General features: G+C 47.1%; 1 protein-coding gene across 3 annotated transcripts in view; it reads left to right on the plus strand.

Annotated features, from left to right (window-relative positions):
- The first annotated feature begins 22576 nt into the window (after window positions 1–22576).
- The window catches only part of APOBEC3G (apolipoprotein B mRNA editing enzyme catalytic subunit 3G), an 11789-nt gene continuing 10597 nt past the window's right edge, over window positions 22577–23768 (plus strand). The window contains exons 1-2 of one of the 3 annotated variants that reach the window (XM_011712326.3): window positions 22619–22787; window positions 23007–23186. In XM_011712326.3, coding sequence (XP_011710628.2) covers window positions 23137–23186 — 50 coding nt within the window. In that variant the 5' untranslated portion in view covers window positions 22619–22787; window positions 23007–23136. 3 annotated transcript variants of the gene reach the window in all.

Consider the following 23768-nt stretch of genomic DNA (forward strand, 5'->3'; position numbering starts at 1 on the left):
GTGGCGGGCGCCTGTAGTCCCAACTACTCGGGAGGCTGAGGCAGGAGAATGGCGTGAACCCGGGAGGCGGAGCTTGCAGTGAGCTGAGATCCGGCCACTGCACTCCAGCCTGGGCGGCAGAGCGAGACTCCGTCTCAAAAAAAAAAAAAAAAAAAGAAAGAAGCAGAAGTAAGATCAATGGCCAGATTGTTTGGCACTGCTACCTGGGCCTGGTAGTTAAAGATCAACTCCTGACCTGACCATACGAGGAAGCATTGTGAAACTCTCTGTTCTGTTCTGCTAGCCCCCACTGCTGATGCATGTAGCCCCCAGTCACATAGCCCACACTTGCACAATCTATCATGAGCCTTTCATGTGGACCCCTTAGAATTGTAAGCCATTAAAAGGGTCAGAGACTTTTTCAGGGAGCTTGGCTCTTAAGAGGCAAGTCTGTCGATGCTCCCAGCTGATTAAAGACTCTTCCTATAACAGGTGTCTGAGAGGTTTTTTTCTGCGTCCATTCCTGCTGCATCACCATGTACACTCGAGGCCAGGCTGGTCTCAAATTCCTGACTGCCCACGTTGGCCTCCCAAAGTGCTGGGATTAAAGGCATGAGCCATGACACCTGGTCAACCTCCTTTTTGGACCCCAGCCAAGTTAATTTGTGCCCACACTAGAGGTCTCATTTAAATTAATAATCTCAGCCGGGCCTGGTGGCTCACGCCTGTAATCCTAGCCCTTTGGGAGGCTGAGGCGGGCAGATCACTTGAGGTCAGTGTCACCCACGTCCATGTGAAGAGACCATCAACAGGTTTTGTGTGAGCTACAAGGCTGTTTATTTCACCCAGGTGCAGGTGGGCTGAGTCCGAAAAAGGAGTCAGCAAAGGGTGGTGGGATTATCATTAGTTCTTATAGGTTTGGGCTAGGTGTACAAAGTACATTCTTTTTTTTTTTTTTTTTTTTTGAGATGGAGTCTCGCTCTGCCGCCCAGGCTGGAGTGCAGTGGCCGGATCTCAGCTCACTGCAAGCTCCGCCTCCCGGGTTCACGCCATTCTCCTGCCTCAGCCTCCCGAGTAGCTGGGACTACAGGCGCCCGCCACCTCGCCCGGCTAGTTTTTTGTATTTTTTTAGTAGAGACGGGGTTTCACCGAGTTAGCCAGGATGGTCTCGATCTCCTGACCTCGTGATCCGCCCGTCTCGGCCTCCCAAAGTGCTGGGATTACCGGCTTGAGCCACCGCGCCCGGCCACAAAGTACATTCTTAAGGGTGGGGGAGAATATTACAAAGTACATTCTTAAGGGCAGGGGAGACTATATTGTATCGGTTAGGGTGGGGCAGGAACAAATCACAATGGTGGAATGTCATCAGTTAAAGCTATTTCCATTTCTTTTGTGGATCTTCAGTTGCTTCAGGCCATCTGGATGTAAACGTGCAGGTCACAGGAAATGGCTGAGCTTGGGCTCAGAGGCCTGACATTCCTGTCTACTTTTATTAATAAGAAAAACAAAACAAAATAGTGCTGCAGTGTTGGGGTGGTAAAAATTTTTGGGGGTGGTATGGAGAGATAATGGGCGATGTTTCTCAGGGCTGCTTCAAGCAGGATTAGGGCAGCGTGGGAACCTATGATGGGAGAGATTAAACTGAAGAAATATTTTGGGGTAAGGGGTGATATTGTGGGGTTGTTAGAGCATTTGTTGTATAGAATTATTGGTGATGGTCTGGATGTGGTTTTGTATGAATTAAGAAACTAAATGGAAGACACAAAGTCCAAATAAAATAAGGAGAAAAATAGTGTTGTTTTTTTTTTTGAGATGGAGTCTCACTCTGTTGCCCAGGCTGGAGTGCAGTGGCACAATCTCTGCTTACTGCAATCTCCGCCTCCCTGGTCCAGGTGATTCTCCTGCCTCAGCCTCCCGAGTAGCTGGGACTACAGGTGCCCGCCACCACGCCTGGCTAATTTTTTTGTATTTTTAGTAGAGACGGGGCATCTGCAGCACTGTAATATGTTCGTAATGGTCCCAACGCCCGTGCTGGAAGGTTGTGGGTTTATGGGAACGAGGGCAAGGAACACCTGGCCTGCCCAGGGCAGAAAACAGCTTAAAGGCATTCTTAAGCCACAAACAATGGCATGAGCGATCTGTGCCTTAAGGGCATGTTCCTGCTGCAGTTAACTAGCCCAACCTATTTCTTTAATTCGGGCCATCCCTTCATTTCCCATAAGGGATACTTTTAGTTAATTTAATATCTATAGAAACAACGCTAATGACTGGTTTGCTGTTAATAAATATGTGAGCAAATATCTGTTCAGGGCTCTCAGCTCTGAAGGCTGTGAGATCCCTGATTTCCCACTTCACACCTCTATATTTCTGTGTGTGTGTCTTTAATTCCTCTAGTGCTGCTGGATTAGGGTCTCCCTGACTGAGCTGGTCTCGGCACCAAAGTGCTGGGATTACAGGCATGAGCCACTGCACCTGGCCAGAAAAATAGGTATTAAAGTACTAGGAATTGGGACTACATCCAATTAGACAGTGTCCAAGGGGGTTCAATGTAATTATTTGCTCGGTTGGTGAGTTTTGGGGCTCTATCTTTGAGTTTTTTTATGTTGTCATATACCTGGCTGGATTGATTTAGGTAAAAACAACACTCTTCATTTAAAAATATACAGTCTTCTTTTGTTAGCAGTGAGTAAGTTGATGCCTCGGTGATTTTGGAGGAAAGAGAAATGCAAAGCCAGCAATTGTTCATTAAAGAAGGATTAGCAACAGCTAGGAGAGAGTGAGATTGATGGTGTGGTGGAGATAGCGGGGGAGAGGTAGAGGGTGGCATAAGAATAGGTACCAGAATAAGAGTGAGTATAAAAGTAAAGAATAGGACTTCATCAGGGTGAAAGTATTGGAGGATACCTTGCCCCTGAAGATCTTCTATCCACTTCAAGAGAGACTTAAGGGTGGTGATTTGAGGTAAAACCAGGAGCCACTAAATACCAAGAGCCTGAGAAACCACTTGGGTGATTTGACTAATAAAGGCTGATCCGTTACCAGACTGTATAGAGGTGGGAAGGCCAAACCGAGGAATTCTGTCTAACAGAAGGAAAGAAATGATCATGGTGGCCTTCTCAGACCCTGTGGGAAAGGCCTCTACCCATTCAGTGAAAGTGTCTACCCAGACCAAGAGGTATTTTAGTTTTCTGACTTGGGGCATGTGAGTAAAGTCAATTTACCAGTCCTGGGCAGGGGCAAATCCTGGAGCTTGATGTGTAGGGAAGGGAGGGGGCCTGAACAATCCCTGAGGAGTAATGGAATAGCAGACGGAACACAGAAGTGATTTCCTTGAGGATAGATTTCCACAATGGAAAGGAAATGAGAGGTTCTAAGAGGGGGGGTAGCGACTTGTAACCTACATGGAAGAGGTTATGAAATGATGATAGAATAGAATGGGCCTGTGAGGCTGGAAGGAGATATTTTCCTTGGTCCAAGAACCATTTGCCTTGTGTGGGAAGAGATTGATAGGTGGAAGTTCCAGTGGACAAGTAGGTGGGAGTGACTGATGAGAAGGAGAAAAACTGGCCATGAGGGGCAGAAGTTGGAACTCTAGCTACTTCTTTAGCGTTGCCCTGAGCAATGGGATCTGATGCCTTTTGATGGCCCTTGCAGTGAATGACTCCAGCTTCCTTTGGAAGTAAAGTGGCTTTAAGAAGAGTTTTTATTAAGGAGGCATTGATGATGGAGGACCCTTGCATAGTGAGGAAACCTCTTTCTGCCCATATAACAGCATGGAGGTGCAGGATATGGAAGGCATATTTAGAGTCAGTATAAATATTGATGTGTAGTCCCTTTGCAAGAGTAAGGGCCTGAGTTAAGGCAATGCGTTTGGCTTGCTGAGAGGTAGTGGAGTAGGACAGAGTGGTAGCCTCAAGGATAGATATGGAAGATACTGTAGCATAGCCTGCCTTTGCTAGTGAGTCGTGATTAGGCCTGGTGGAACTGCCATCAATAAACCAAGTGTGATCAGGGTGAGGAATGGGAAAGAAGGAAATATGGGGAAATGGAGTGAATGCCAGGTGTATCAGAGAGATACAGTCATGGGTGTTAAGTGTGGTATCGGGAATAATGTGGGAGGCCAGATTGAAGTCTGGGCCAGGAACAATGGTAATTTTCAGAGACTCAACAAAGAGTGAGTATAGCTGAAGGAGCTGAGGAGCAGAAAGTATATGCATCAGGCGTGAGGAAGAAAATAGATTTTGTAAGTTATGAGAACTGTAGAGAATGAGTTGAGCATAGTTTGTGATTTTGAGGGCCTCTAAAAGTGTTAAGGCAGCAGCAGCCACTGCACAGAGACATGATGGCCAGCCTAAAACAGTAAGGTCAAGTTGTTTGGACAAAAAGGCTACAGGGCACGGTAGCTTTGTATAAGAATCCTAGTCCTTGTGTAAGAATTCCGACTGCACAGCCCTTCACTTCAGGCTATGTGTAATGGAAATGGTTGGGATGAGTCAGGGAGAGCTAGTGTGGGAGCAGTCTCTAAAGCTGTCTTCAAGGAACAGAAAGAGGAGTGGGGAAAGGATTTAGGATCTATGGGGTCAGCTAGGTTTCTCTTTATGAATTTATATAATGGTTTTGTTAGGATGGCAAAACCAGGTATCCAAAGGTGAAAGTATCCGACCATGCCTAGGAAGGAAAGAAGTTGTTGTTTTGTAGAAGGAGCTGGGGTTTGAGACATTAGCCAGACACGATCGGCAGGGAGAACACACATGTTTTCATGAAGAATTATGCCGAGGTAGGTAAAGGATGGGGAAGAAATTTGAGCTTTGGAGGAGGATACCCGATATCCTCTGGAGAATAAATGTTGAAGGAGCAGGAAGGTATCTTGTTGAGAAAACTCAAAGGAGGGACTACAAAGTAAAAGATCACCAATGTATTGAATAAGGTGGGAAGCAGAGGGGTGGAAAGAAAGTAAATCATGAGGAAGGGCCTGGCTGAAGTAATGAGGGCTGCCCCTGAAGCCTTGTGGCAGCACAGCCCAGGTAAGCTGCTGGGACTGATGGGTGTCAGGGTCAGTCCAGGTAAAAGCAAAGAGGGGCTGGGATGAAGCATGCAAAGGAATAGTAAAGAAAACGTGTTTGAGATCCAGGACCGAATAATGGGTTGTGGAGGGAGGTATTGAGGAGAGGAGAGTATATGAGTTTGGCACCATGGGGTGGATAGGCAAGACAATTTAGTTGATAAGGCACAGATCCTGAACTAGCCTCTAAGGCTTGTCCAGTTTTTGGACAGGTAAAATGGGAGAATTGTAAGGAGAGTTTTTAGGCTTTAAAAGGCCATGCTGTAATAGTTGAGTGATAACAGGCTTTAATCCTTTTTAAAGCCTGCTGTGGGATGGGATATTGACATTGAGTGGGGTAAGGGTGATTAGGTTTTAATGGGAAGGTAAGGAGTGCATGATCGGTTGCCAAGGAGGGAGGAGAGGTGTCCCATACTTGTGGATTAAGGTAGGAAGACACAAGGGGAGGATGCGAAGGAGGCTTTGAACTGGGGAAAAGGGTGGCAATGAGGTGTGGCTGGAGCCCAGGAGTAGTCAGGGAGCATATAATTTGGTTAAAGTGTCTTGACCTAATAAGGGAGCTGGGCAGGTGGGGATAACTAAAAAAGACCCCATAAAAGAATGTTGTCCAAGTTGGTGCCAGAGTTGGGGAGTTTTAAGAGGTTTAGAAGCCTGGCCATCAATACCCACAACAGTTATGGAGACAAGGGAAACAGGTCTTTCAAAAGAAGGTAATGTGGAGTAGGTAGCCTCCATATTGATTAAGAAGGGGACAGACTTTCCCTCCACTGTAAGAGTTACCCAAAGCATCCATGATGGTCCAGGAGGCTTCTGAGGCAATCAGACAGCGTCAGTGTTCAGCCACTAAGCGAAGAAGAACTGGGAAGGAGTCAGTCAGAGAACCTTGGGCCAGAGCTCCAGGGGCTCTGGGACTGTCTGCCGGGTGAGTTGGACAGTCCGATTTCCAGTGGGGTCCTGCACAGGTGGGGCATGGCTTAGGAGGAATCCTGGGCTTTGGGCATTCCTTGCCCCAGTGGCCAGATTTCTGTCACTTGAAGCAAGATCCTGAGGAAGGCGGTGCTGGAGGAACGCATGGCCCCTGTGGTTTAGGTGTTCTGAAGTCCTTGTGTGCTAGAGATGTGACTGGGGTTTCTCTCACAGCAGAGGCAAGTAATTGCAACTCTTCTCTATTATTGCACACCTCAGAGATGAGGTTAATTAAGTCCTGTTGTGGGATTGAGGGCCAGAATCCAATTTTTGGAGCTTTTTCTAATGTCAGGAATGGGTTGGGTAACAAAATGCGTATTGAGAATACAACAGCCTTCAGGACCCTCTGAATCTAGGGCGGTAAAGCATCTAAGGGTTATTGCCAAATGGGCTATGGACTGGGCTGGGTTTTCATATTTGATGAAAAAGCGCCTAAATGCTAACCGATTTGGGAGAGGTTGGGTAAAGAAAATGGAGCATTAACCTTGGCTATACCTTCAGCTCCAACCACTTCTCTAAGAGGAAACTGTTAGACAGGTGGGGAAGGGCTAGTCATGGAATGAAACTGTAGGCCAGACCAGGTGTGAGGAGGGGAGGTGATAGAAAGATTATAGGGTGGGGGAGCAGAGACTGAAGAAGAGTTGGGACCTGGCTCAGCCTGGCGAGGAGCAGACTGAGGAGAAGGGAAGAGGTCAGATGAGTCCATGCAAAAGGAGGATTCGAATGACTTAGAGCTTGGGGTGGAGACTGAAGGAACAGACAGGAGAGAAAGAAGATTTGGGATGAGTCTCATCAGAAGCAGAGATTAGGAAGGGACTGATGTGTAAAAGAATGCCTGGACGTCAGACACCTCAGACCATTTGCCCATTTTAGGACAAGAATGTTCTAGATATTGTAGGAAGGAGAAATGGAAAGTGCCATTTTCTGGCTGTTTTGAATCATTGTTGAGTGTATTGGGGCCGAGTGGTGCTGCAGAAGAAAATAAGATGCTTAGGTTTTATGTCAGGTGTGAGTTGAAGAGGTTTTAAGTTTTTGAGAACACAGGCCAAGGGAGAAGAAGGAGGAATGGAGGGTGTAAGGTTGCCCATAGTGAAGGAGGCAAGCTCAGAGCAAAGAGAGGGTACAAACACAGAGAAGGGGGGCTAGTGAGTAGCCCTGCACTGCAATGTATGTGAGCAGCCAAAGCAGGCATCCCTGCAATTGACTGGCCACCAAGGGAAGGTGGGTGAATGACCAAGGCAAGTGTCCCCGTGGTGATCAGACACCAATGGAGTGTGGGTGAATAATCAGGCAGGTGTCCCCGCAGTGATTAAACACCAAGGGAAGACTTGTCTTCCTGAGTCCGTGACAGGCGCCAGAGTTTTGGGTCCATGGATAAAATGTGTCTCCTTGTCTCTACTAGAGAGGAAAAAGAACTGGAATTGGGAGGACAGGGAGATTGAAGGGTAGTGAGAGAGGAAGATTGTAGGGTAGGGAGAAAGGTTGGAGAAGAGTGAAAAGAACGCTTACCCGATTTGAAATTGGTGAGATGTTCCTTGGGCTGGTTGGTCTGAGGACCCAAGGTTGTAGGTGGATCTCCTCATGGAGTGAGGGCGAGGACAGAGGACTGGTCTCCTGAAGGAGTCCTCCTGTCCCGGGTTTCGGCACCAAATGTCATGTGCGTCTGTGTGAAGAGACCACCAACAGGCTTTGTGTGAGCAACAAAGCTGTTTATTTCACCTGGGTGCAGGCGGGCTGAGTCTGAAAAAGGAGTCAGCAAAGGGTGGTGGGATTATCATTAGTTCTTACAGATTTGGAATAGGCATACAAAGTACATTCTCAAGGGTGGGGAGAATATTACAAAGTACATTCTTAAGGGCAGGGGAGAATATTACAAAGTACCATCTTAAGGGCAGGGGAGGCGATATCGTATCAGTTAGGGTGGGCAGGAACAAATCACAATGGTGGAATGTCATCAGTTAAGGCTATTTTAACTTCTTTTGTAGATCTTCAATTGCTTCAGGCCATCTGGATATATACATGCAGGTCACAGGGGATATGATGGCTTAGCTTGGGCTCTGAGGCCTGACAGTCAGGAGTTCGAAACGAGCCTGGTCAACATGGTGAAACCCCGTCTCTACTAAAAAATAAAAAAAAAATTAGCCAGGCGTGGTAGTGGACGCCTGTGATCTCAGCTACTCCAGAGGCTGAGGCAGGAGAATCACTGGAACTTGGGAGGCAGAGGTTGCAGTGAGCCAAGATCATGGCATTGCACTCCTACTGGAAGACAGAATGAAACTGCATCTCAAAAAAATAAATAAAAATAAATTAATCATCCGTTGGCTGGGGGCAGTGGCTCACGCCTGTAATCCCAGCACTTTGGGAGGCCAAGGTGGGCGGATCACCTGAGGTCAGGAGTTCAAGACCAGCCTGGCCAACATGGCAAAACCCTATCTCTACTAAAAATACAAAAAGTAGCTGGGTGTGGTGGTGGACACCTGGAATCCCAGCTACTCGGGAGGCTGAGGCTTGAATCACTTGAACCAGGAGGCAGAGGTTGCAGAGACCTGAGATGGTGCCACTGCGCTCCAGCTTGGATGACAGAGTGAGACTTTGTCTCCAAAAACATTAATTAATGAATTAATTAATCATCTGTTGAAAAGGACCTGTCTCCAAATACAAGCACACATTGAGGTAGAGGGATTAGGGTTTCAATATATTGATTTTTGGGAGAAACAGGGAGACATGGCAACAAGCCATAGTCATTGTGGGCGGGCCTGAGTGGGGAGTGCAGGGGTTCCTGTCCTGTGTGTCTGTCTCCCAGGGGAGTCCTGACCTGACCCTCACAGCCCCTCCACCCAGACCTTCCTGTGTGCTCCACCCACCGCATTCCTCCTGCACCCAACAGCACCCAGCCCTCCCTCCTGCTCATGCCCCTCCCTTCTCAAATCCCTCCCAGCAGTGCAGCTCTGGTCTAGGAAACAGCCCAGGGAATGTGATGGAGATACAGCCAAGAAAACACTCAGTGATCAAGTTGGTGTTTAAGTAAGATTTTCAGTAAAAAGTAGAATTGGGTACTACATGGAGGCTTGAGATGCCCAGAGCTTTTTGAGAAAGCAGAACAGAAAGTAGAAGGGCAACCAGGAACCAGAGGGGCTAGAGAACCAGAAGCTTGGGCCCTCAGAGGAAACAGGGAGTGGGCACCTGGGTCTTGGGCCTGTCAACAAAAAGAGTCAAACTCTGTAAAATATTGAAGAGATGTGTTCTGAGCCAAATACGAGTGACCATGGCCCGTGACACAGCACTCAGGAGGTCCTGAGAACATGTGCCCAAGGTGGTGGGGGTGCAGCTTGGTTTTATATATTTTAGAGAGGCAAGAGCTATCAATCAAATATATTTAAGAAATACAGGAGTTGGGCGCAGTGGCTCATGCCTGTAATCCCAGCACTTTGGGAGGCTGAGGTGGGTGGATCATGAGGTCAGGAGTTCGAGACTAGCCTGGCCAACACAGTGAAACCCTGTCTCTATTTAAAATACAAAAAATTAGCCAGTGTGGTGATGTGCACCTGTAATCCCAGCTACTCAGGAGGCTGAGGGAGGAGAATCATGTGATCCTGGGAGGCGGATGTGGAGGTTGCAGTGAGCCAAGACTGTGCCATTGCACTCCAGCCAGGATGACAGTGCAAGACTCCATCAAGAGGCCGGGCGCGGTGGCTCAAGCCTGTAATCCCAGCACTTTGGGAGGCCGAGACGGGTGGATCACGAGGTCAGGAGATCGAGACCATCCTGGCTAACACCGTGAAACCCCGTCTCTACTAAAAAATACAAAAAACTAGCCGGGCGAGGTGGCGGGGGCCTGTAGTCCCAGCTACTCGGGAGGCTGAGGCAGGAGAATGGCGTAAACCCAGGAGGCGGAGCTTGCAGTGAGCTGAGATCAGGCCACTGCACTCCAGCCCGGGCTACAGAGCGAGACTCCGCCTCAAAAAAAAAAAAAAAAAAAAGACTCCATCAAGAAAGAAAGAAAGAAAGAAAGGAAAGAAAGAAGAAAGAAAGAAAGAAAGAAAGAAAGAAAGAAAGAAAGAAAGAAAGAAAGAAAGAAAGAAAGAAAGAAAGAAAGAAAGAAAGAAAGAAAGAAAGAAAGGAAAGAGAGAGAGAAAGAAAGAAAGAAAGAAAGAAAGAAAGAAAGAAAGAAAGAAAGAAAGAAAGAAAGAGAGAGAAAAGAAAGAAAAGAAAGAAAGAAAGAAAGAAAGAAAGAAAGAAAGAAAGAAAAAGAAAGAAAGAAAGAAAGAAAGAAAAAGAAAGAAAGAAAGAAAGAAAGAAAGAAAGAAAGAAAGAAAGACAGACAGACAGACAGACATTGGTGGCCAGACACCACCAATGTATCACCTGAGGTCAGGAGTTTGAGACCAGCCTGGCCAACATGGCAAAACCCTGTCTCCACTGAAAATAAAAAAATTAGCTGGGTGTGGTGGCGGGCCCCTATAACCCCAGCTACTTGGGACACTGAGGCAGGACAATTGCATGAACCCAGGAGGCAGAAGTTGCCGTGAGCCAAGAGCATGCCACTGCATTCCAGCCTTTGAGACAAAGCAGGACTCTGTATCGAAAAGCAAAGAAAAGAAATACATTGGTTTGGTTCAGAAAGGTCGGGTGACTCAAAGTGAGAGGAGAGGAGTTGGGGGGCTTCCAGGCTACAGGTAAATTTAAACATTTTGTGGGCTGGGCACGGTGGCTCACACCTGTAGTCCCAGCACTTTGGGAGTCTGAGGCAGGCAGATCACGAGGTCAGGAGCTTGAGACCATCCTGACTAACATGGTGAAACCCCATCTCTACTAAAAATACAAAAAATTAGCTGGATGTGGTGGCGGGCGCCTGTAGTCCCAGCTACTCTGGAGGTTGAGGCAGGAGAATGGCGTGAACCCAGGAGACAGAGCTTGCAGTGAGCCAAGATCACGCCACTGCACTCCAGCCTGGGTGACAAAGCGAGACTCTATCTCAAGAAAACAAAAAACAAACAAACAAAAAACATTTTCTGGTTGACGATTGGTCGAGTTTGTCTAGAGACCTGGCATCCATAGAAAGGAAATGTTCAGGTTAAGATAAAAGACTGTGGAGACCAAAGAACCTAAGATTGTGGAGACCAAGGTTCTTTTGAAGTCTCATAGTGGCTGCCCCTAGAGACAATAGACGACAAATGTTTCCCATTCAGGTCTTTAAAAGGTGCAATTAGTTAATCTGTTTAGGACTGTGAGGGCCTGGAAGAAAAAGATCCAGCTATGTTAACAGAGATTCTTCACAGATGCAAATTTTCCCCCACAATGGACAACTTTGCAGGGCCATTTCAAGATATGGCAAAGAAACCTGTTTTGGGATAAAATGTTTTGTCTTTCTTCTTTGCCACATAATTTTGTGCCTGAGTCAGACTGGAAAATAACTCACAATATATAGGGTTAAATAAAACCCATCTGGGCTGGGCGCAGTGGCTCATGTCTGTAATCCCAGCACTTTGGGAGGCCTAGGTGGGTGGATACCTGAAGTCAAGAGTTCGAGACCAGCCTGGTCAACATGGTGAAAACCCCGTCTCTACTAAAAATACAAAAATTAGCTGGATGTGATGGCGGATGCCTGTAATCTCAGCTACTTGGGAGGTTGAGGAAGGAGAATTGCTTGAACCTGTGAGGCAGAGGTTGCGGTGAGCCAAGACTGCACCATTGTACTCTAGCCTGGGCAAGAAGAGTGAAACTTGGTCTTAATTAAAATAAAATGAAATGAAATAAAAATAGAACCCATCTGATGAGGATATATGCTTGGTAGGGCATGAATCCCCAGACCCCTTAGATAGTGTCACACAGGTCCATGTGAAGAGAGCCCACCAACAGGTTTTGTATGAGCAACAAGGGTATTTATTTCACTTGGGTGCAAGTGGGCTGAGTCCGGAAAGAGAGTCAGCGAAGGCAGATAGGGGTGGGGCAGTTTTATAGGATGTGGGTGGGCAGTGGAAAATTACAGTCAAAGGGGGTTTTTCTCTTGTGGGCAGGGGCCAGGGTTACAAAGTGCTCCGTGGGGGAGCTTCTGAGACTCATTGTCCAGGAGAAGGAATTTCACAAGGTAATGTCAACAGTTAAAGCAGAACAGAAAGTAGAAGGGCAACCAGGAACCAGAGGGGCTAGAGAATGGGAAGCTTGAGCCCTCAGAGGAGACAGGGAGTGGGCACCTGGGTCTTGGGCCTGTCAACAAAAAGAGTCAAACTCTGTAAAATATTGAAGAGATGTGTTCTGAGCCAAATATGAGTGACCATGGCCCATGATACAGCACTCAGGAGGTCCTGAGAACATGTGCCCAAGGTGGTGGGGGTGCAGCTTGGTTTTATATATTTTAGAGAGGCAAGAGCTATCAATCAAATACATTTAAGAAATACAGGAGCTGGGCGCAGTGGCTCATGCCTGTAATCCCAGAACTTTGGGAGGCTGAGGTGGGTGGATCATGAGGTCAGGAGTTCGAGACTAGCCTGGCCAACATAGTGAAACCCTGTCTCTATTTAAAATACAAAAAATTAGCCGGCCATTTTCACTTCTTTTGTGGTTCTTCAGCTGCCTCAGGCCATCTGGATGTATACCTGCAGGCTTGGGTTCAGAGGCCTGACATTCCTGTCTTCTTACATTAATAAGAAAAATAAAACAAAATAGTGGTGAAGTGTTGGGGCAGTGAAAATTTTTCAGGGTGGTATGGAGAGATAATGGGTGATGTTTCTCAGGGCTGGTTTGAGTGGGATTGGGGCAGTGTGGGAGAGATTAAACTGAAGAAAGATTTTGGGGTAAAGGGTGATAAGTCAAGTGTGACCAGGGTGAGGAACAGGAAAGAACGAAATATGAGGAAATGGAGTGAATGCCAGGTGGATCAGAGCGATACACTCAGTTTAGACACAACTGACCAGTGGTAATGTTAAAACAGAATCGTGAGACGGGCAGAACCAGAACAGACTCTTCATGGTAATAAGATACCAAATCACAACCAGGACCTCAGGCCGTGCCAGGCAAGGGTGAGGTCACACAGCCCACACTTCAACAGTAAACTCTGTTGTGCCTGCCACAGAGTTTTTCTTTTGCTCTAGCAGCTAAACAAGCACTGCCTCCAGATAAAGATGAAAACAATCACAGCTCATCCAGCGTCCTGACACGGAGCCACAGAGCTCCTGCTCCACAGCCCTCATTCCTGCTTTCCCTGCACAAGACACTGATTTCAGTGACTTTCTCCAGATCAGAAGACCATGGACCACAGACCATGGACCACGGACTGGTTCTGCGTAGTTTACAGACGTGGCAAATTTCAGTGCCTTCATGTCCTGAAAGGACCTTTCACGCGTGTCCGTGTGAAGAGATCACCAAACAGGCTTTGTGTGAGCAATAAAGCTTTTTAATCACTGGGTGCAGGCGGGCTGAGTCCGAAAGAGAGTCAGTGAAGGGAGATACGGGTGGGGCTGTTTTATAGGATTTGGGTAGGGAAAGGAAAATGACAGTCAAAGGGGGTTGTTCTCTGGCGGGCAGGGGTGGGGGTCACAAGGTGCTCAGTGGGGGAGCTTTTGAGCCAGGATGAGCCAGGAAAAGGAATTTCACAAGGTAATGTCATCAGTTAAGGCAGGAACAGGCCATTTTCACTTCTTTTGTGGTGGAATGTCATCAGTTAAGGCAGTGGATGTGGCTGTGCAGGTCACAGGGGACATGATGGCTTAGCTTTGGCTCAGAGGCCTGACAGGACCTTTTGACATACTGTAACAGGATGAGCCACAGACAAAACTCCTCCTCAGACACCAAGTTAAAGAAGGAAGGGGTTTATTCGGCCGGGGGCATTGGCAAGACTCCTGTCTCAAGAGCCGAGCCTCCTGAGTGAGCAATTCCTGTCCCTTTTAAGGTCTCACAACTCTAAGGGGGTGCACATGAGAGGGTCATGATTGATTGAGTAAGCAGAGCCTACCATAAAATAATGGGACCATAGCAACTTTTTGTCCTACCTCAGTGACTTGATGTATACACTGGGAACAGGCTTCAGTCTGAGGAAGGTCAGTTGAAGTCCTTACTGCAAAAGTCCAAATTTTAAGGAAAATGAGTCCCGCGATGAGTTTTCTCATGCTTTGGCCGTGCATGGACCAGTCAGCTTCCGGGTGTGACTGGAGCAGGGCTTGTCGTCGTCTTCAGAGTCACTTTTCAGGGGTTGGTGAAGCTGCTCCCATCCACGTACCACTTACAGTCTACTGATGTTTAAGGATGGTCTCGGAGGTTGGGCCTGCTAGAATAAACTGAGTCCAACACCTCTACACAGTTATGTTCAACTGGGCTCTCTGACACCAGGAGCAAGGTGGTGGGGTTTAGAGTGTTGCTAACTTCAATGGTTATGTGAGGATTTTCACATAGCAAGCTTTGGTACTTGGTTAATCTAGCATTTGTTAACCAATGACGTCCTTTGGTAGTAATTAAAGTTACCCACAGCATAGGGGGCCTTTATATTCAGGTGCTGCCTAAGGGTTAGATTACCTGCTTCTTGTGCTAACAGGGCCTTTGCTACTAGAGCCCTTAGACCTGGGAGCCAGCCTTTGGAAACCGTGTCTAGTTGTTTTGAGAGATAGGCCACTGGCGTTGGCCAGGGCCCCACAGTCTGTGTTAAAACTCCAACTGCCATTTTTTCTCTTTCTGACACATAGAGTGCAAAGAGTTTTGTCAGGTCAGGTAGCCTCAGGGCTGGGGCCAACATGAGTTTTTCTTTTAACTCATGAAAAGCTCATTGCTGTTGGTTGTAATAGATGTAGTTTATCTAATCTACATTTTTATTAACTGTCACCAACCAAAATATTGACTCAAATCCTGCAGCTATTTGATTTCAAGCTTTAAATTGATCTGATATTCCTTGTGGGACTCCAATTGTGTCTAAATAGACATCAGAGTCGAAAGACCCATCAGGGGCTTCTCTTGCTTTATGATGTCTTATTTTTTTCCTTCTGGTTGATGAAATAACAGGATGAAAGAGATAACCAATTGGACTAAAGTACAAGTGCCACTCCAGTTATTTGGCAGAGTGCCCAGTGAAGGTACACCACAATACCACCACACATCCGCTCAGAGATGAACAAGGGCTGACTGATTGATAAGCTCTTGAAAATTCTTAAGCTCACTGCATCCTTTCAGGTCTCCAAGGAACACTAAGTTTTATCCCTGTTGTGAGAGACATGAAGTGCACTTAGTGTTGGGAGAAGGAGGCTGGATGGCCCTCAGGGCCTGACCCCCAGGGTGCCGGACTTTGAGATATAACAGAGAGAGCTTGGCACGACTTATTACTCCAGGCTGTAGAATCTTGGAAAAGAGCTACCATGCAGCCCACACCTGGTCGACTGGAGGACCACCTTAGTGGAAAGGGGACAATCTGGGCCTCTGGCCTGCCATGTGCACAAGCATAACAATTGCTTTTGTTTAATGTGCAGATGGAATATTTTATCCATTTTAACCAGGCACTTGCATCTTGGTATCCTGTCTTAAGTGCTAAAGTTTGTTTTAAGTCTTTAACTTCTATGATCCTCTAGTAAAATGAATGATGGTTTTAGGAAATTACAAAACTGGTTGGGGCAGTCCATCCTTGCTCTTTAGTGGTCCACAGAATGTTGGACCAACTATGGCATGAAAGCTCCACATCAGAGGGCAAGACTCTTGGTTGGCACTGGGGTCTTTATCGAAATCTCCCTGGATTAAATGGTCCTAGTTTACTAATGCCCAGTCTGAAGAGAGTCAGGAGGGACAGAAGTACTTTTCTGAAGTAGAAAACTGTCTTTGACATGTCAAGTCCTCACAGGGTATAACAAGGCCAGCATTAAATGCAATAGTTTGAGGTGAAATTGACTTGGTTATGTTAATAACTAGATGGTCAGCAATAGAATGAGGAAAGAAGAAAGAGTAATAGAATAGATGAAAAGAGTTAGATTTTTCTTAGCTTTAGTTTGGTAGGGTTTTCCTCTGGGACTATGGCCCACGACTCTGGAGGGGGTAGTGCTTTCTTGATTCTGGTGTGATGAGTCCATCCTTTTTTGCTGTATGAATAGCAGTCTTGGTGGTTACCAGCACAAGATAGGGTTCTTCCCAGGCTGGCTCAAATTTTTCTTCTTTGCACCTTTTGATGAGAATGTGATCTTCAGGCTGGTGCTGGTTTACCGGAAATTCTAGGGGTGGCACATGTGGTAAAAGACTTTTGGTTTTTGAGAGAAAGGAAATGGAAGATAAACCAAGTATATAATTGCTAAGAAATTGACCTTTTGTTTTAAATGTGGGGAACCTGGCAGTAGACTTTATAGTCCTTAATGTCTTTTTACTGAGAAATTTCCTTTAGCACCTATTTTTATTAGTTTTTTTTTTTTTTTTGAGGCGGAGTCTGGCTCTGTCCCCCAGGCTGGAGTGCAGTGGCCGGATCTCAGCTCACTGCAAGCTCCGCCTCCCGGGTTTACGCCGCTGTCCTGCCTCAGCCTCCCGAGTAGCTGGGACTACAGGCACCCGCCACCTCACCCAGCTAGTTTTTTGTATTTCTTAGTAGAGATGGAGTTTCACAGTGTTAGCCAGGATGGTCTCGATCTCCTGACCTCGTGATCCGCCCGTCTCGGCCTCCCAAAGTGCTGGGATTACAGGCTTGAGCCACCGCGCCCGGCCTTTTATTAGTTTTTAAACCAAAGAAAGCCAAATACCATTTTACATTTAACAATGCTTCTCATGTGATTTTTATACCAGATAAGCTAAATTTTATTTTATAGTAGTGTGTTATTAATGTTAAATCTAATTTTAATAAAACCTTGTAGACATATTTATCTAATTTTTAATGTTTGACTCTAAGGTAAGATTTTATAGACTCTTTTTAATGTTTTATAATTTTTGCTAAAGAGCAGGTTGGTGCTTTAAGAAAAACCTGTTATGCTTTTACTTTAATGTCCAGTTCACAGAAAAACTGGATGATACTTCTTTAACTTTAGCTAATGTGTTTACACATAGAATTTTCTTTACAGCTAACGTTTTAAAACTTGTTTAAACCTTCAAAACAATCATTTTTTTAAACTTTTTAATGTAGGTAAAAATGTACTTTCTTATGCCTCCTTATAATCCTTTTACTAAAGGTATATTTTACTTTTCTTATACACCTTGCACATAAACTGTTTTTTTTTCAATAGTTTTACATTCAGGAGGCCTACTTACTTTTAAATTATACAACATGTTTTGCATATATTCTTTTTTAACACACACTTTTTAATAACCTTTTTTTTTCCTTTCACAGCTTTTACAGGCAATTTTTCGACATGCCTTAACTTTCTGACTTTTAACAAACATTTCTTTCTTTAAACAACCAATTAACTTATCTCAGGACAAGAATTTACAATAGAATATTCTTTTTATATAAATTCTGCCCCCCCCCCCTTTTTTTTCCCTTTTTTTTTTTCCTTAGGATACTTCTGAACTGGTGAGGTGTGCTTACAATGAGGTTTCCTCTAAAAGTTTTTTTTTTTTTTTACCTTTTTTGTTTGTTTGTTTGTTTGTTTGTTAACAAAGCAGTTGCCACTACAGATTGAATGCATTTGGGCCATCTGTTGGTTACCGGGTTAAGGATTTTTGATAGAAAGGCCTCAGTGCTTTCAGGATACGCCCTTGTTTACACTGACAACAAAGTGGTATTGGAGTGTTATAAGGTTACGGAGAATACCTTCAGTTATCAATTATAGGTTTTAAATTTACCTTGGCTTTTAAAGGAATAGAATACACTTTTTTTTTTTCTTAACTACTTGTATATCTCTCTCTTTCTCTTTTTGTCTCTCTCTTTTGACTTTCCTTTTGCCTCTGTCTCTTCTTCTCTCTCTCTCTGCCTCTCTTTCTCTCTCTCTCTCTCCTTGACTCCCTCTTTGTCTCTCTCTTCCTCTCTGTCTCTTCCTCTCTCTCTTTGCCTCTTTTCCTCTCTCTCTTTCTGCTGGTCTTCCCTTGCCTCTGACAGCCGCTTATGCTGGTTTTCTCTCAACCACTGTGTGTTGGGGCAGGGGTTCTAAAACCAACTGTAACCAAATGTCTATATACGGGAACTGGTCTGGGTTCCCTGGCTTACAGGTTACCTTGTGCCATTACCTTTGAAACAAGGAACCTGTCCAGGCTTCCTTCTAATGGCCAACCTACCTCTAATGCTGGCCAGTCTATCTTACACAAAGTTTTAAGTTTTCCTGGTGTCATAGTACTTCATAGTCTCCCTTAAATTCTTTTTTGAAAATTTTGAACATAGTTCCTAGTGGGGTGGGCTTATTTGTGCCTGACCTATGCTTCTTCGAGACAAAACACCATGCTCACACCACACACACACCACAAAACAAAGAATGGGTAAAAAGGACACACACAAACTTTTGCAGTTTGCATCAAACCAAAATCAAAATCAAAACCAGGCTGGGAGCGGTGGCTCAAGTCTGTAATCCCAGCACTTTGGGAGGCCGAGACGGGTGGATCACGAGGTCAGGAGATCGAGACCATCCTGGCTAACACGGTGAAACCCCATCTCTACTAAAAAATACAAAAAACTAGCCGGGCGAGGTGGTGGGCGCCTGTAGTCCCAGCTACTCAGGAGGCTGAGGCAGGAGAATGGCGTAAACCCGGGAGGTGGAGCTTGCAGTGAGCTGAGATCCGGCCACTGCACCCCAGCCTGGGCGACAGAGCAAGACTCCGTCTCAAAAAAAAAAAAAAAGTCAAAACCAAAACCAAAATCAGAGTATCCAGAAATCCAAGCCAGGTCAAAACCAAAACCAAAGTATCAAGCAAGACAAGTCAAGTCAAAAACAAAAACCAAAGTGCTGGTACAGGCACACCGTGGGTGATCAGGCCATGCTTCCACTCAAATGGAGTAGGCAAGTTCCCAGGACCAATCCTGTCAAGCAATTCAAACCAAGTCAAAACCAAAACCAAAGTGCCGATAAAGGCAAGCCGTGGGTGATCGGGCCATGCTTCCACTCAAATGGAGTGGGCAAGTTCCCAAGACCAGTCCTGTCAAGCAATTCAAACCAAGTCAAAACCAAAACCAAAGTGCCGATAAAGGCACGCCACAGATGATCAGCCCATGCGTCCACACAAACGGAGTGGGCAAGTTTCAAAAACTAGTCTTACCACGTTTTAGATGTCCAGACTCCAAGTGCCCATTCCTTCCCGGTGTTCGGCCACTGCGTTGATCCTCCATGGGGTCCTGCCTCACACTGCTCTGGCGAGGCTTCCCACCGGGGCAAATGCCTACCGGGGAGCGCTCTCAGGGTCTGCGTCGCTCGGGCTGGTTGGAGTCCCCCCACAGGGATGTTCCACAGGGCAGGCTTAAGCCGCCTAAGGAGCTGCCTTGACCATCGCCAATCATCTCGCTTCCCGGTCAGGGAACCAAGAAATATAGCAGGACGAGTTGCAGACAAAACTCCTCAGACACCGAGTTACAGAAGGAAGAGGTTTATTCGGCTGGGGGCATCGGCAAGACTCCTGTCTCAAGTAGTGAGCAATTCCTGTCCCTTTTAAGGGCTCACAACTCTAAGGGGGTGTGCATGAGAGGGTCGTGATTGATTGAGCAAGCAGGAGGTACGTGACTGGCGGGGGCTGCATGGACTGGTAATTAGATTGGAACAAAACAGGACAGGGATTTTCACAGTGCTTTTCTTTTTTTTTTTTTTTTTTTTTTTTGTTGTTGTTGTTGTTGTTGTTGTTGAGACAGAGTCTTGCTTTGTCGCCCAGCCTGGAGTGCAGTGGCCGGATCTCAGCTCACTGCAAGCTCCGCCTCCCGGGTTCACGCCATTCTCCTGCCTCAGCCTCCTGAGTAGCTGGGACTACAGGCGCCCGCCACCTCGCCCGGCTAGGTTTTTGTATTTTTTAGTAGAGACGGGGTTTCACCGTGTTAGCCAGGATGGTCTCGATCTCCTGACCTTGTGATCCGCCCGTCTCGGCCTCCCAAAGTGCTGGGATTACAGGCTTGAGCCACCGCGCCCGGCCACAGTGCTTTTCTTTTTTTTTTTTTTTTTTTTTGAGACGGAGTCTCGCTCTGTCGCCCAGGCTGGAGTGCAGTGGCCGGATCTCAGCTCACTGCAAGCTCCGCCTCCCGGGTTTACGCCATTCTCCTGCCTCAGCCTCCCGAGTAACTGGGATTACAGGCGCCCGCCATCTCGCCCGGCTAGTTTTTTGTATTTTTTAGTAGAGACGGGGTTTCACTGTGTTCGCCAGGATGGTCTTGATCTCCTGACCTCGTGATCCACCCGTCTCGGCCTCCCAAAGTGCTGGGATTACAGGCTTGAGCCACCGCGCCCGGCCACAGTGCTTTTCTATACAATGTCTGTAATCTATAGAAAACATAACCGATTAGGTCAGGGGTCGATCTTTAACTACCAGGCCCAGGGTGTGGTGCCAGGCTGTCTGCTTGTGGATTTCATTTCTGCCTTCTAGTTTTTACTTTTTCTTTCTTTGGAGGCAGAAATTGGGCATAAGACAATGTGAGGGGTGGTCTCCTCCCTTAATACAGGTTTAATTGTAGTACATTTAAATGTTCTCTCCACCACAATGTGAGGAAGGATTATATGGTTGGGTTTTTTTTAGTTTTTTGTTGTTGTTGTTGTTTGTTTGTTTTTGTGATGGACTCTCACTCTGTCTCCCAGGCGCTGTGGCATGATCTCAGCTCACTGCAACCTCCACCTACCAGGTTCAAGTGATTCTCCTGATTCAGTCTCCCAAGTAGCTGGAATTACAGGCACCCGCCACCACGCCCGGCTAATTTTTGTAGTTTTAATAGAGACGAGGTCTTACCGTATTGGCCAGACTGGTCTCGAACTCCTGACTGTCACACGTGTCCATATAGAAGACCACCTAAACAGGCTTTGTGTAAGCAATAAGGCCGTTTATTCACTTGGGTATAAGACAGCTGAGTCTGAAAAGAGAGTCAGCAAAGGGAGATAGGAGAGGGGCAGCTTTATAGGACTTGAGTAGGCAGTGGAAAGTTACAGTCGAAGGTGGTCATCTGTTGTCAGCAGGGGAGGGGGTCACAAGAGACCATGAGACCATGAGACCCATTGTCCAGGAGAAGAGTGTTATAAGGATGATTGATCAGTTAGGGCAGGGCAGGAGCAAGTCATAACGGTGGAATGTCTCAAGGTTGGTTAATCAGTTAAGGCAGAAACTGGCTGTTTCACTTCTTTCGTGGTTTTTCGACTGCTCCAGACTCCTTGGCTGCTGCAGGCCATCTGGATGTATATGTGCAGTTCACAGGGGTTACAATGGCTTAGCTCCGGCTCAGAGGCCTGACACTGACCTCAGATGATCCACCTGCCTCGGCCTCCCAAAGTGCTGGGATTACAGGCGTGAGCCACTGTGCCCGCCTGGGATCATGTGTTACACACATGTTTGTTCAACAAGCATGGACTGCAGCCACCTACATGAATATTCATAGCTCCTCCTGTAGCCTGTTGAATATGTATGTTTAGCCAACCCCTTCAGTTTAAAGCTCCTGCCCCAACCCCTCCTGCTTCTAAATGTCTGTCTCTGGTGTTTCCCAGAGGCTGCTTTTCCCAGGCTGTGGGATGGCCACCTGCAGGCTGTCACCCTTATCAAGAAATAAAGTCTCCTTTCCAAATTTATATGTTGTGGCCAGGCACGGTGGCTCACGCCTACAATTGCAGCACTTTGGGAGGCTGAGGCTGGTAGATCTCCTCAGGTCACGAGTTCAAGACCAGCCTGACCAATATAGAGAAACCCTGTCTCTACTAAAAATACAAAAATTAACCGGGCATGGTTGCAGGCACCTGTAATCCCAGTTACTTGGGAGGCTGAGGCAGGAGAATTGCTTGAACCTGGGAGGCAGAGGTGGCGGTGACCTGAGATCACGCTATTGCACTCCAGCCTAGCCAACAGAGCAAGACTCCATCTGAGAAAAGCACAAAAAACAACCAACCAACCAACAAACAAAAAGACAAATGTATATACACCTTGTGTAATTTTTAGGTCTCTGCACTATGGGAGCACGCTACCAGGGGAAGGGAGCTGTGAGACCCACAGGGAGGCTCCAGACAGGCTGGCCTGGGACACCAGCCGCTGCCCTTCCATGACATGGGGACAAGAGAGGGCAAAAGTTCATCCTACCAGGGAGCAACTCCAGGCAGGAGATGGGGAAGGAGAAGCAGGAAGGAAGGAGCTCAGTTTGGGGGTGCGCATGACATCCTGGTGGGACATCTGAGGCCCACACCCACCTGCTGCCCCTCCCTCCCATGGTGGCCTCCTAGTGTGAAGGCCTGGGGGGAGGTAGACGCCATGCCCTTCACTCTCCCTCCCTGTCCCCATGGCTGCTGGGTGGAAGGTGTCTCTGGGATGATCCCTGAGGGCAGGATCTGGGAGTCCCTGCAGAGGCATCAACCTGTCTGTCTTGAGGGTGGAAAGGCAGCTCCAGCTGGGCGGGACAACCAGGGGAGGGGCGTCTGCTCTGCTGACTCAGCCTGTTGTGGACCCACCTTGGGTCCTGCTGCACAGAGTGGCCTGTCTTTAGAAATGTCCCTCTGCCGGGGGAGGGCCCCAGAGAAAACTGGAAAGAGGGTGAGAGCCTGAGGAAGACAAAGCATCCCAGGGCCTCCCACACCAGTGCCAGAGCAGGAAGGGGGAGGGGCAATGACTCACAAGGCCCTGGGAGGTCACTTTAAGGAGGGCTGTCCTAAAATCAGGAACCTGTAGCAGAAAGTGAAACCGTTGTGCACCAGACAAAGATCATAGTCAGGACTAGCCGGCAAAGGACGAATCCTCAAATCAGGTACTGCTGCCCGCTCTACCCGCTGGGCCCCTCTGCTGCCCCTTCCTCCCGGGTGGTCCTGCTGGGCGTCAGCCCTGGCCTCCCCCTGCCCTAGCCCAAGCCCTGGGCTCCCTCCCCTCTGGTTCCCCTGCAACCCCCATTCCCAGCCAGGCTCCTTGCCCTGCTGTGTGGTCACCCCACTGCTGCTTCTGAATGGGCTGCCTCCCCCACCTGCCCCAGTCCAGGTCCCCTGCTGAGACTCTCCCGTGAAAGTCATGGCTGAGGTGGTGCTCCCTGCCCTGGGAGGGTGCTCACTCTGTGTGCTTCCTGCCATTCCTGAACTCTGGAACTGGGAGAATTGAACCAAATTATGATTGGAGCAATGTGGAATTTTGTTCACAGAGCTTCGATGGATTTTCTGTAAGATTTACTTTGCTTAAATACCAAGTATTAGGAGAGGGTGTGGGGAGGGAATGGTCTCTGAAGCACAAGATAAATCGTGTCTTCCAAAGATGTCTCCACTGTGGGCAGAGGAGGATGCAGATGACCCCAAACATACACTCTTCCTCTACGATCAGCATTCACCATTTATAATGACACCAGTAACATGGAATATAGTGGCCAGGAAAGGTGGCTTACGCCTGTCATCCCAGCACTTTGGGAAGTCGAGTTGGGCGGATCGCCTGAGGTCGGGAGTTTGAGACCAACCTGACAAACATGGATAAACCCTGTCTCTACTAGAAATACATGATTAGCCAGGTGCGGTGGCGGGTGCCTGTAATCCCAGTTACTCGGGTGGCTGAGACAGGAGAATCGCTTGAACCCAGGAGGTGGAGGTTGCGGTGAGCCGAGATCGCCCCATTGCACTCCAGCCTGGGCAACAAGAGCAAAACCTCATCTCAAAAGAAAACAAAAACAAAAACAAAAACATGAAATACATGGGAAAAATCTCAATGATCTGGGGAAATGCTTTTATTTTAAAATTTAGTAAGAAGAGAGCCC

The sequence above is a fragment of the Macaca nemestrina genome, chromosome 15, assembly GCF_043159975.1.
Source record: "Macaca nemestrina isolate mMacNem1 chromosome 15, mMacNem.hap1, whole genome shotgun sequence".
Taxonomy (NCBI): domain Eukaryota; kingdom Metazoa; phylum Chordata; class Mammalia; order Primates; family Cercopithecidae; genus Macaca; species Macaca nemestrina.